General features: G+C 45.2%; 1 protein-coding gene across 1 annotated transcript in view; it reads right to left on the minus strand.

Moving 5' to 3' along the window:
- COL27A1 (collagen type XXVII alpha 1 chain) overlaps positions 1–13,702 on the minus strand; it is a 253,068-nt gene that overhangs the window by 20,025 nt on the left and 219,341 nt on the right. Inside the window, exons 44-49 of the mRNA XM_081846708.1 lie at positions 11,711–11,764; positions 10,973–11,026; positions 10,017–10,070; positions 9,198–9,305; positions 7,227–7,334; positions 2,587–2,694 (exon numbers count right to left, since the gene is read on the minus strand). Of these exons, the coding sequence (XP_081702834.1) occupies positions 2,587–2,694; positions 7,227–7,334; positions 9,198–9,305; positions 10,017–10,070; positions 10,973–11,026; positions 11,711–11,764 (486 nt within the window). The remainder of the gene's footprint in view (positions 1–2,586; positions 2,695–7,226; positions 7,335–9,197; positions 9,306–10,016; positions 10,071–10,972; positions 11,027–11,710; positions 11,765–13,702) is intronic.

Genomic DNA, 13,702 nt, shown 5'->3' on the forward strand with positions numbered 1-13,702 from the left:
TGTCTGATTCTGCAACATGTGCGCCTGCGTTTTGAAGGTTTGTGACACAGAAAGAGCACTGCCAGAAGTCAGTATTAAGTGCAAAGCAGACAAACATTTCCAAGCAAAACACAGCCTACATTCTCTATCCGCAGGACACAGTTTTACATCTGACCTTTGCACAAGAATATGGGAAAGTCTGCTGGAACGTTTGAGGGGAAGTGGGGGCCAAACGACCCTAAATGAGTCACAGAAATAGCGAGGTGGAAAAACTCTTTTATGGCCTGTGAAGTCTTCAGCCTCAGCTGCTGCGCTCCACGGATTATTCCAAGGGGGCTTGTTCAGCCTGGTTGTAAATGACTCAGAAGCCCAGGGTTTCCACCATTTCTGCTGAAAAACTGTTCCAGAGTCCTAACATCCTTTGGCATTTGGGAAACTTTTCTTGCCATGTTCTTGAGACATGCTTTGGCAAGGCAAAGCCTGTTTCGAAGCTAAGAAGTTGTGAGTGACTTTCCAAAGGATCCATAAATGAGAGAAAATTAAAGTAGCAAAACTGTTTTTTAAAACTTCAGGTAGGTAGCCGTCTTGGTCTGACACAGTCGAAATAAATAAAAAAATTAAAAAATTGTCCAGTAGCACCTTAGAGACCAACTAAGTTTGTTCTGGGTATAAGCTTTTGTGTGCATTCAGGACAAACTTAGTTGGTCTCTAGGGTGCTACTGGACAATTTTTTAATTTATTTTCTTTAAAGCCCTGAAAAACAAAGCACTACTATTTCTTTTTTTTTAAGCATCTTGAAAAGGAAATTATTTTCAGGAGGTAGCCGTCTTGTGTCACCTTAAAAATGAACACGTTTAACTAACACACAAGCTTTTGTGGACTAGAAGTATACAGTGTGTTGGTACAAGTGGTGGAAAGAGAGGGGGGAAGGGTAAACAATGAGGTCAGAGAAATAGGAAAAGCAGAAGGTACAGCCTTTGGAACTTGAATGCATGTAAAAACATCACAATGCACAAACCGGGACTGATGAAAACATAAACATCCTTGCATTAGCAAGCTAATTAACATCTGTAGTAGCGGGACAAAACAGCCGCTATTGTCACTCACAGGTGACAGAACTGAAATTCTTAATAAGTCTTAGACACATGAGGTTGGAGCCAGACTTGATCATGCTTAAGAGCAGACCTGCTGTGATAAACAAAACTTAAATGAGTCGTCATGAGTAGCTTAGCGTGCTGTAAGCATGACTGAAGCCCTTTTCAGATGTAACATCTTTGTCTTACACATAAAAGGAAGGCTGCAGGGAGAAGCATACTAGTCTTGTCCCTTCGTGAGCTGGATGACAATCTTCTTAAGTGGTGAGTCTCCATTGCACATCAAGGCTCCCCCATGCATTTCAGAACCCTGGAAAATGAGGCCCTGAAATTTTTGGAGAAGAAGCCACAGCTCAGTGGTACAGCATCTGCTTTGCATGCAGAGGATCCTGTGTTCCATTGCTGGAATCTTCAGACAGGGCTGGGAGAAACTCCTGGTATGAATCCCTGGAGGGCTGCTGCCAGTCAGTGCAGGACGCGCTAGGTGAGATGGGCAATATAAGGCAGCTTCCTACAGTCACAGTGCAGTCACAGAGGCCATGATGAGGACTAGAGGCTCTCACCTTCAGTTGCCATTCCAACTCATGGAAGGCAATGAAAACAGCAAGAGGGTGTGTGTGGACGAGTGCATTTGTCTCCACCACCCCCTCCAGCCCCAAAGTGAACACAAAGACAGAACACCCAAAGAGGACTTTTGGCTGGATTCAACCCACAGTGTTCACTTGAAGGAGGGCAAGTGGCATGTCCTCCCTTTTCCTCTCCAGCTCTTTGTGAAATAATTCAGCTTATTCTGAGCCAACGTGGTAGTGGCAGGCAATCTGGGGTCACCAGAGGTAGGGCCAATTTGTTCTGTTCCCACCCCTCCTCCCCTGAAAGGACACTCCTCCCACCATGGTTTCTTCCTAAAATGGCTGCAGTCAACCAGAAAAAGGGAGACAAAGGGAAAACTGATTGGTCCAATCTGTCCTACTCCCTTATTAGTCTGAACTCTCTCCCTCTTTGCCTTGTTTCTGCCTGAAAATAAAGGTAAAGGTAAAGGGACCCCTTACGGTTAGGTCCAGTCGTGGACGACTCTGGGGTTGTGGCGAGGGAGCCGGCGTACAGCTTCCTGGTCATGTGGCCAGAATGACTAAGTCGCTTCTGGAAAACCAGAGCAGCACACGGAAGCGTTGTTTACCTTCCCGCCAGAGCAGTACCTATTTATCTACTTGCACTTCGTGCTTTTGAACTGCTAGGTTGGCAGGAGCAGGGACCGAGAAACGGGCACTTACCCTGTCGCAGGGATTTGAACTGCCAACCTTCTGATCAGTGCAGACAAGTATGGAAGTGGCAAACTCAGGCTGTTTGGATAGCTGAATCAGCCACCCATGCAGTGAGGTTCGGGAATAATTCTTTGTGTTCAGATAACTGAATTTGAAGATAAGGAGTGTTCTGATAGCAGGACCTATGTGAGTCGTTTAAATTCCTTGGCCCAAGAATGAGAGTGCTTAAGAAGAATGACACATCTACTTACCAGCTGCCCCTTTGGTCCTGCCTCACCAGGGGGTCCAGGAAGGCCCATCCCACCTTGGTGGCCTCGTTTCCCTAAAGGGCCAGCCTGCCCAGGCAACCCCTGTTCTCCCTAAAAAGCAATGGAGAGTGTCAATATCATTCAATGGAAAAAAACTGTTCACTGTATACCACACAATGACACAGGTGGCTAAGCTCCTGGCAGTACTGCGGCTAAATCTGATGACTTGAAGCACCTACACTAGAATCAAAGAATCACTGAGTTGGAAGGAACCCCCAAAGGGCATCTAGCCAAAACTCCTGCAATACAAGAATCTCAACTAAAGAATCCCCAACAGGCGGCCTGAGGGAGGAGTGGTGGAATGCCCCATTCCCAGTTACAGAAATAATTCCAGGGACTCACACACTGCTGACTTCATCTGAATCCAGCACCTACAAAGTTAACTTCTTGAGAACCTGAGAGCCTGCATGCTGTTTGAAGACATTTTGGCTGGCCTTCTAATGGTATGGCCATAATGTGGATTTTGATTCTTTCCTGCACTTATTGGCCAACTAAGTTGACTTATTTTGCTTTTTTGTGTGTAATGGAAATTTTGTGACATAATGGAAATTATGTCTCTGATCTTGCCACACACCCTGAACTTTTGACAAGGAGTTTGTCAGAAAATAGGCACTTTCCCTGGTAAGCCAGGAGAACTAGGAGAACAGAGACAAGCCAAGAGGCATATCACTCTTGTGTCACACTTGACTGTCAGCCTGTTATTCTAGCTGCAGCCGTTAGGGGGCAGCAACTGCCAACTGAAAAGTACCACATTAACAAAAGGATAATTGATCCCTTATTCATCTCACCCCCAGCCTCTCTTAAAAAATAAGCGAACAAGCGAACAAACCAATAGGAACTGTGCATTTATTGCATTAGAGCTGCAAATCTTGAAACCTCTGGCTTTCGGGACATGGAAAGATTGGGTAACTTTAGGGAAAGGCTGTAGCTTGATGGTGTAGTACCTGCTTTGCACCCAGAAGGTTCCAGGTTCAATCCTGGCGCCTCCAGGTAAGCCTGGGAAAGACTCTTGTATGAAACTCTAGTGGAGCATTGCTGCTGTGTTAGATGGCCTGACATGGTACAAAACAGTTCTGTGTGTTGCCATTTGATTCTGCCGCTTTATTGAGAACCATGAGGACTGGGAGCTTAACTTTCTTTTAAAGTGAAGGTTGATAGATATCCCAGTAATAGTAAAACATCCTGTGCATGCAAAAAGGTCCCAGGTTCAACTCCAGGAATTCTCCAGGTAGGCCAGCGAAGACTCTTCCCTGAACCACTAGGCAACCACACCGGGGGTGGGGGGCAAGGAGGGAGTATAAAATGCAGGGAGAAGAGTTAACTCAATGCCCGTGGGTCAGGTGGGTTCTAGAGAAGGCAGATATCAAATTCACTCTCTCTATCAAACACCAGATTGGGCACCAGCTGAGGCAGGAGTCTGCTCAGGTTGCATGAAGTGAAGCTGAACTAGGAAAAGTGCATCCAGTTATGGAACTCTTTTCCCACTGAGATGAGCCTGGCACACTCCGCAATGTGCTTCAGGTGCCAGATTGAAACTGATCTGTTCTTGAAAGCCTTCTCTTGAAAATGACTGATACTGCATCTTTTGTGTGGACATGCTGCATTTTAAAAATGTTTTCTGTGTTGGTTTTTGTTGTTTCAGGGGTGTAGCATGGGTGTGTGCGTGCCAGTGGGCTGTGGCCCTGGGTGCACAATTTTTGAGGGGGTATGATCCAAGCACACCCACGCATTCGCCCCCAGTGTGGCCTGGCCTGGTGCTCCTCTCTGCCTGCCAATGGCTGCGTTGGCTGGCTGGGCTTCCCCCTGCGTGGGCAGGCAGGTGGTTCAGTGCGGCCCTGCTATGCTCTGCTGGGGTCACTCCAGCGGCAGTGGTGGTGGTGGAGAGGACTGGGCTGGCACACACACACCCCCCAGCGTGAGTGCTCCTGCCCAGCATGTGTGCACCTGCCTGCCCCAGGCACTGGCAATCACTGCTACACTGCTGGTTTGTTTTGCATTGATTTTAAATGTTGTGGTTTGCACACTGACACAGATATATTTATATGATGATAAGGTGCAGTGTAAAAAGATTGAGCTAACTTTTGGCTTGTGAAGGGAGAGTCAAAAGAGTTTTGGCTCTATGGAAATGCAGTATTCCCCCAAAGCAGCTGGGGCTTTCATTGCTAGACACTAGAAGAAGTCCAGTGTTACTACATTCATACTACATCTTGGTATCAAATGCCTTAGCAAAGCAGCACTTCTGGAAAGATCACGAACAAAATAAGAAGAAGAAAAAATTGTGTGTGGGGGGGGGTAAAGTAAAGAAGATGTTGGGACTTTGCTGATTTTGTCAAGAGAATGGATACAGGAAGAGCTCCTTCCTCAAGATCTTTTGCATCTACAGATTCCTGTAGTGAAGTAGCTATTGTTCCTCCTTGTAACTGAAAATACAACAGGCACATGATTGAGATATTCACACAGGATTCTGTTTTGATTATATTTGTATTTCTATTGAGCTATGTATTTATCCACTTAAGCCTAGATTTCTTATTTTACATTTAGTAACACTGAATTTATTCTGTGTTTGCCACATTGTTCATTTTTGCCATTTCTTTAATTACTGTATTTTGTATACAGTATTTGTATTTCCAGTGCTCTGTATTTTGATGTTTCAAATGTTTGCTGTAAGCTGCTTTGTGCACAGCCTGTTGTGGAAAAGTGGCATATAAGTAAACTCAATCAATCAAGGGGTGTGTGTGTGTGTGTGTGTGTGTGTGTGTGTGTGTTTGAAGAGTTTTGATTTCCCAGTTCTCCTCTGCTGGCTGTGCCTCTACGTTCCTCATACTGCTTGGGCATGAGGGCTAAACTGTGCGATATGCAAGGAGCTGAATGATCAGTTCTCCCAAGACTTTAACTTTAGAACAGCTGCAAAGGGTATGGATTTTGATCAGAGCAGCAGCGCTGTCAGAAACTGCCAGAGCCAAATCTGGGGAACCGCAGACTCCAAGTGCAACTGCCCTGTGTGGTGAACTCATGGAATTGCATTTTGGATTACATCCTGTAAAGTGGTCCCTTGTAAAGTGGTCCTTGCCAGTCCCACCTACCCACCCTGCCTGGCCTTTGGTCTTTCATAGACAGGGAGGGTTATTTAAGTAATTTAAAAGCATGCCTGAACCACTTAGCATTTAAAAACCTCTAATATGAAAACAAGAAACAGATATCACTAAAACAAAAGCACAGCTAAACAGTAGCATAATAGCAGAGGACTGGGCAGCAAAGAGCAGGTGGAGCTTGGGGCAAGTGGAGTCAAAAGCCACAACCGGCAGACTCACACTTGACACACACAGAGAGAGGCCCCATCTGCACTACGCATTTAAAAGCAGTATCCCTTAGCAGGAATGATATAAAGGATTTGGGAATAACTGACTGTTAATTGGTGAAAGGAGGAAAAGCAAAGTTACATTATATTGAGACAATTTACAGGACAAAAATTTAAAAGAGGGAAAGGATTTGCTGAAATGGATAATTGACCTAGAATACAAAAAAAGGAGGTGTGAGGAGGTCAAGGAAATAAGCTAATGAAAGATTAGTAATGAGGAGATCTGATGCATTTTTCTTTGTGTTTTTGTTTAATGGGTTTTATTTTTCTGTTTTTTTTTCTTTTTTTTATATTGCGATGTGTTGTTTTGTTTTTGTTTAATGTGGTATTTTTACTTTTTCTTTCTGTAATTTTTGAAACTTTAATAAATATTATTTTTAAAAAATAAAATAAAAGCAGTATCCCATCACTTTGAAGAGTCATGGCTTCCGCCAATGTCTACAGTGTGAATGGAGCAGAGTGTACGTTCCATGAAGCTGGGATGGAGTAGAAATAGCAAGGCTAAGGAGGTGGAGGGGAAGCGTTTCTGCACTGCACTCCAAGAAAGGAAGTCCTTTCCTCCCAGCACACCAGAGAAATCTGATCATGGCTCCCTGCTCCTGCTTTAAACCAACACAAAACTACACAACCTGCCTGTTCCTTTTCACCTGAAGTGGTGTGTGATCTAAACTCCTCTCCATTGGAACAGAACTGCAGGAGCAGCAACAGAAAGCATCCTGAATGCATTCTAACTGGTCCAGGGACACCAACCAGAGTAAAACTGGGGAGAATATATCAAAGTGCTTGCTGTGGATGGGTTGTGGACACTGGCCTGGAAAGAACCACCTAATGCAAATTGCAGCAAATAATTCTGTCCCGACTGGCAAATTGTCTTGATTCCGAAAGGAGTAAGAATATTTGGAGGATCTGTGGTTTTGTCACCCTGCCTGAAGGCTATTTTTCAATGGGAAGTTAGATTTAGAAGTGCTCCCCCCATCGCCCACCCTCACTGCCCTCTCCTTCAGGAGAACGATGGGAGCAGAGCCAGCCACTGGAGACTCCAAGCAAGATGGAACTCAGAGCTTATAATGTGGGAGAAGAAGGCAGAGAAGGAGAGCTCTGATGTTAAGGAAGGGATTGGGGGCTGATTCTTTGGTGGGGAGGGGAAACTGCTCTCTGTGAATTGCTGCCCCTTTTGCCTTCCCACCTCTGGTTGTAAAAGCAAAGGGGGAGGGGAGAAACCAACCTTAAATCCTGGGGGGCCCTGAGCTCCTGGAAGACCAAGGACACCAGGATTCCCTCTTTTCCCTGACATTCCTGGGGTGCCTTCCTCTCCATCTTCACCCTGTTCTCCCTTGAGAAAGGTGGGGAGAGAGAGTTGTGTTTTTTAAACATTTTAATTGTTATCAAATAGAGGGGCAAATTACAGAAGGGAAAGGATCAGATGACACAGAATGAGCAATAAATATTCTTTGGTGCTTACATTTCCGACAAAAAGGATGAAAAAGAAACAAGAAGAAAGGTTAATGAAATCGATCTCTGCAGGATTCCTAATATACCATGTGGCTGAGCATTATCCTACACCTTGTTATTCCAATACATAATAAACTGGACTGTTTTCTAATAAAGTTTGTCTCCCTTATGTGCATTTAATAATATCCAGAAGCTTCAGCATTTACTCACTTTGCTGATATTCATTTATATTTTGACAAATGTAGACAATGCCAGCAAACCCTGAAACTAATCTATGTAGTAGAGAGTTGGGAGTACAGTAACTCCTTTAAGCCTCAATAGGTGTCCTTTGGGCCTGATTCCACTCATACAGCATCTTTTAAAAAGCCCCCCACAGGCTGCTTCCCAGCAGGCAAGGAAAAACTGATTGCCCCATTTAGTAAAATGCAGCATAGATAAAATTCCTCACAATGGAGGGAGGCTAAGATCCAAGTTCACTGTTGGCTTTCTAGTCCACGGTGGGGAAATCAAAACAGCTGAAACTCAATGTTACAAGAAGAATGGAGCAGTTGCTGCTCCCTAGAAACAGACCAAATCTTCTCATGTCATTTGTATAACACAAAAATAGCACAATGAATTTGTATCTATGACATATGGCTGGTTCATTCTTAGTGGTCAATGGACAAGTTCTTGGTTATGGATTGGTTTAAACAAAAACAATAACAAACGATAGAATAAGGTAACATTCAACAATGCATAGCCAAATGCCTAATCAGGTGCCCCTGTGGTTGTGTTTAGGTTAAGTATGAGTGATAGTCATTTTCCCTCTTAGGTTACCAATGAAACAATAGAAAGTGTTGGCATACTGATGAATGTGTGTTTCAAAGTGAAGATAATTTGTGTTACCAACAGCCAATTACGTGAGTTGGGGAGTGGAAGAAACATGATGTCTTACGACTGTTCCATGCTTTAGAATGCTCTTCCACCAGCAGAGGCCTTGTCCGTACTTATTTTCCTCTGCACTTTCCAGGCACAGACCACACTTTAAAGCACTCTTGTTTTTTTGAACTCTGGAGCTTTCCCTGTGAAAACTCGCTCTTAAGTGCTGAACTGGAGCACACGGCAATACATGGAAACCCCAAATTGCCCTAAGTTGTGCTTCAGCTTTAAGAAGTGGGTTTTCGTGGGGAAAGCTCTGGGGTGAGGGAAAGAGCACGAGGACACAGATCTTTAAAGCCTGGAAAGAGCACGGCAATGGGTAAGTGTTGATAAGCCCAGAGATTCAGCAGCCACCCTTGCCACTGACTTTCAGGCATCTCCTAAAGACCTTTTAATGCAAATAATGAAGCTATTTAAGCTTCCTTGATTAGCTAGCCATTTCAATGGTTATTTTGTATTGCTTTGTGGTGTTTCATGTTTCACTGTGCTTGTACATTTTATTGATATTTGATATGATTTGGCGGCATATAACTATTTTAAAAAATAAAAATAAGTTGCAGAATGTTGTCCTGAGCATGGTTGCTACAGCAGAAGGGCAGCGTATGTGTCTCAAGACCCTCTGAGTTCAATGGGGCTTACTCCCAGACAGCCTAGGCGTAGAGGTCTACTCAGTAGGATCTACTTGGGAGGAAGGAATCCACTCAGGAGGGAGAAGGTCCAGCTGCAAGGCATCACCCACCTGCAGGTAATGACCCAGCAGAGAATTACACAGAGGCGGTGATTATATAAATCAAGGGTGGGAACATTTGGCCCTCCAGATCGTTACCTTTTGTCCAAAGCTGCCGTCTTTCCCAGGAATCCCATCAATTCCAGGAGTGCCCTCTTGACCCTGCCTTCCAACCACTCCTCTTGGACCTGGTAATCCCACAAGACCCTGTGAATATAAAGGCATTTGTGGCTGAACTGTGAGGACATGAAAACTTGCTGCCAATTCTGCTATGCTGAAATAGGGTCACAACAAACAGTAGTGGGGATGCAGCAGTCGGCCTGGTGCTGGCACTGGCACTGGCATAGCTGAGCAGCACAGTGCATCCATGGCAATCTTCCCCAACCTGGTGCTCCATAGATGTTTTGGGTTACAGCTCCCATCATCCCTGGCCACTAGACATGCTGGCTAGGGCTGATGGGAGTTGTAATCTGGAGCACCTGGAGGGCATCCAGTTGAACAATTCTGGTCTAGGTAGTCCCCCCCCCAATGGGGAATTCTTGACGGTGTAGGGAGTTAAGATCACACACCCAATAATCCCCAGCATCTCCAGTTAGGCCTGGGGACACCCCCCATCTAAAGGCCATAGGAAACCTGCTCCTTATTGCTGAATCTGTGCAAGCATCAGCTGAGTTTTCTGTGGATTGACATTTGCTCCGATTCAGTGCTAAAAAGCAAGTTTTCCCAGGAAAAGCAGCAGGGCAAATCAAAAACTGCCTGGCCTGCTGCTTTCTAGGCACAAGTGGAAGTGTGGACGAGCCCTGAGTTAGATGGACCAATGGCCTGACTCAGTAAAGGAGCTATGTATGTTCAGCGGCATCACTTAACTGAGAGGTGTAGCAAAAAAAAACCCCAACAGGCTGTGCATTCATCACCTACCGGCAAGCCTCTGCTGCCTGGGGCACCCCCAAGCCCTTGCTTTCCTTTCTGCCCCTGAAAATAAAAAAGGAAAAGGAAAATAAGCCCAAGCATCACCAAAGCTCCAGGAATATCTCATACTGTTGTGCCTTGAAGTCCAGTTCCACACCTCATCATGAAAGAAAAAGAAAAATAATTTCATTTCAACACTTCAGTGTTTTGGATCACCTCTGGGACATTATCCATCTATCTATCTATCTGTATCTGGAGGGGTTCAGCAAGGCATCATCAGTTGGGTATTCTTAACGTTGGAAAAGGAAGTCTGCCTTGGAAAAGGAATCCTCATCCTCCATCTCTGAGCCTCTCAGGTGCTCCATGTGATGTGAGAACACCAGATTTGCTAGAGAGCAGATTTAACTGACATAATCCAGACAACTACCGAGGCTTTTCTGCTCTTGGACTTCATTGCTGCCTTACCTTGCTTTGTGGTGCTTTCATTTGATGATTGCAATTTGTTGTATCGTGGGTTCTTATTTTCTATTTGACATGGTTGGACTGTACCACGTTAAGCCCATGTGGGTGACTGTTCTTCCATATAGAAAACAAAGAATCTAAATCCTCTGTATATAGATGTTAAAGGAGGTTAAGCTAGAATTCTTTTCCTTGGCATGCTTACTTCCTAAGTGAATGGCTTCTTTCTCACTTACTCACTCTCTGTGTGTATTTCCCCTTCAATTTAAATGTATTGAGTACCATCCAATCAAGAGAGTCTCCACCTGCGTCCTGAAGTAGTACAGCCCAATCACAGGTCCACAATCTCTGGGAGAACTTAGATTTGTAACCATTCCTAGACCTTCTCCTTTCCAGCTCCCCACCCCCACAAACCTCACAACTCTCTGGTTACCCCATATGTCTGCTGCAAGTGGGGCAACTCTGCCAGGATGCACGGCTAAGTTGAGGTGTTTTTCCAAACCTACCGGATTGCCCTTGGATCCTTTCAGCCCTGGTTGACCAGGTGGTCCTGGATGTCCCTAAGAGAACAAAAGGGACAGGGTGGGGAAATTGCTTGAAAATACCCTTCTGGCAGAGATGTCTTTCACGAATCACGAAGAACAGAGATTACTGCGCGTAGGACAGTTCTAGCCATATGGAATTAGCTTTTACATCTTGTGGGTAAGATTGTGTTTGCCCTGGAAGGCAAGGAGCCATGACTCTGTGGTAGATGAATAGTTTTGCATGACTAAGGTTCCAGGTTCAATCCTTGACCTCTCTAAGGAAGGCTTACTGAAACCTCAGAGAGCTGCTGCCAGACACAGTGTAGTAAGTGCTGAGATACATGGATCAATGCCCTCACTGAGCTTAAGGCAGTTTCCAATGTGGGCTTTGAAGTAAAGCATGCAAGCACCTAAGACCTCTTTGCAAATGTTTGGAAGTGTACCGCACCTCCTCTCGCAGGGTTTGGAAACCAAAGCTCGATTCCAATTAGGACACTTAGATTGCAAACTTCAACATGCTAACTCGGCAGTAATCCCCAATAGACGCAGCAAGAGCATGCATAGGTTTGTGGCATTGAAGGGCAACCCAATGACTTGAGGACATGCATGTTGGTTCCATCTCCCATTTCTGCATGTTTTCCCTCCCTCTCTTCCACATACGCACACCCTGGCCCATGCACAGAACAACTTTCAGAAGGTGGGCGGAGGGGAGCTTCTTACGGGTAAGCCTTGCTGTCCAGGTTTTCCTCTCTCTCCATCAATACCCTCTTGGCCCTAAAAGGAAGTGAGAAGGAAGATTCAAGTTAAACTGTCATCCGAGATCCTTCTTTCCTCCCAGGGGCAGAGTGGTGAGTCTGAGGAATCCTAAACACTTCATCAAACAAAGCAGGCCTGATGTTCCTCACCTCTGGACTAATTCAATGAGGGAGTGTCCTAGTGGATAAGTATTAAAACTCTTTAACGTGCTTGACTGGTTTATTAGCACCTGTTCGGCCTCCTTGTTTTGGGCCAGATGCTCTCAATAAACACTCTCTAAGTTGGCCCACCACTTCCTTGCCACCAAAGCTGCGGCCCATTCATTTGCCCAATGGCTCAGTGTCCAATTCAAATAACTGCCACAAGGGAAGCCTAACGCAGGTTGGGGATGCTGCTCCATCTCTTCCCTCTGCTCAGTCCTTGCACACTCAGATGGAGGGATAACAAGGAGGAGGAACAGCAAGGCTCCAGGCGTTGGCAGTGGCAGTGGCATCACACACACACACACCCTTGCAGGGTTGTGGGCCTTGGCAGGGGCTCTTCCACAAATGGCACAAAAGATAGAGGGAAATCAGTGTTCAAAACTTCCATTGTTCTAGGCACATTTTGCAATAGGGAATTTCATTAGCGCAGGCAGTTTCTGAGCTCTGGGTGCAGTACTGCAAGTAAGATTTCAGATTCGAACAGCAGAGTGGAAGGAAAGGAAAACCTTTTTCTGCCTTCTCACTTCCAGCTACTCTCTGAAGATTGGAGAAGAGACCCTCTTATGAATATTAGGGGGTTGGGGAGGGGGAGGACTAGACCGTGTGAAAAATGAACATAACATGTTAGCTGCAGCTCATTCATTTTCAGCTTTGTATTCTTATTATTAAAAAGTGTGCCTAGACATTCCGTTGTTGCACCCAGAATCTAGTTTTAATGTGCCATTTAGCTCCTAACTTTCATATCTCAGTTTCTAACTCTGAAGGAAATTTATGAGTTCTAAAGAAACAGAGTGATTTGCATGGGTCAGTCTGTATGTGCAGACTCACAGGCTCTGTTCTTGCAGCTCACAACAATAACTACAACATTTCTCATTTATAAAGTGTCTCAGGGGCTAACCACCTTACAAGTAATTGCATTAAAAGGAAGAGGTTCACAGTCTGAAAAGACGAACATGAGAACAGAGGAAAAGAGGAGAGGAAGGGCTTTAGCTCCTGGGTAGAACATCAGCTTTGCATCCATAAGGCCCAGGGTACAATTCTCAGCACCTCCTGGTAGGGTGGGGAGAGACCTGCTATAAGGCAGATCTGAAAATGCCTTTATGACTGAGGGAGAAGGAAGAGGCTGGGTTTCAAAGGCATGCAGTTCTGTAAGTTTATATGCTTGAGGAAAGTGGCAGGTTATCAAACATTGTCTGCAGCTGGTTGGAGCTGCTGGGAGCTGAGTAGTCTGGCAGCATATGGAAGGCACAACATTGACTGTCCCAGACGTAGATCCTAACCATTTAGGACATGTATGATGCTCATGACACAAAAATGAAAGAAAGAGAAGGGTCAGAAGCAATTTCCCCATCTTGGTGCCTTCCAGATGCTTTGTACTACAGCTCCCATCATCCCTGATGGGATGGCAAAGAGCTGTAAACTCAGTGCTACAGCACCTGCGCTGCATGCAAAGGTCCCAGGTTCAATTCCTGGTAACTCCAGGCAGGGCTGCAAATGTCTCCTGTCTGAATCTCTGGGAAACCCCTGCTAGCTGGAGCAGTTGTGGAATAGCAACACTGTGCTAGATGGATCAGTGGTCTGACTTGGTATAATGAAGTTTCCTATGTTCCTATGTTCCCTGGCCACTGGCCACGTTGGCTGTGACTGATGAGAACTTGGATTTTAAAATAACTGGGGGACAGGGGGAAGGCTGGGACAATGTCCAACTGTGGTAAAGGACACTCTGTTTCAAATCTCTGCCTCAGCCATGGAG

Source organism: Podarcis erhardii, assembly GCF_964252035.2.
Source record: "Podarcis erhardii genome assembly, chromosome: Z".
NCBI classification, from domain to species: Eukaryota; Metazoa; Chordata; class Lepidosauria; order Squamata; family Lacertidae; genus Podarcis; species Podarcis erhardii.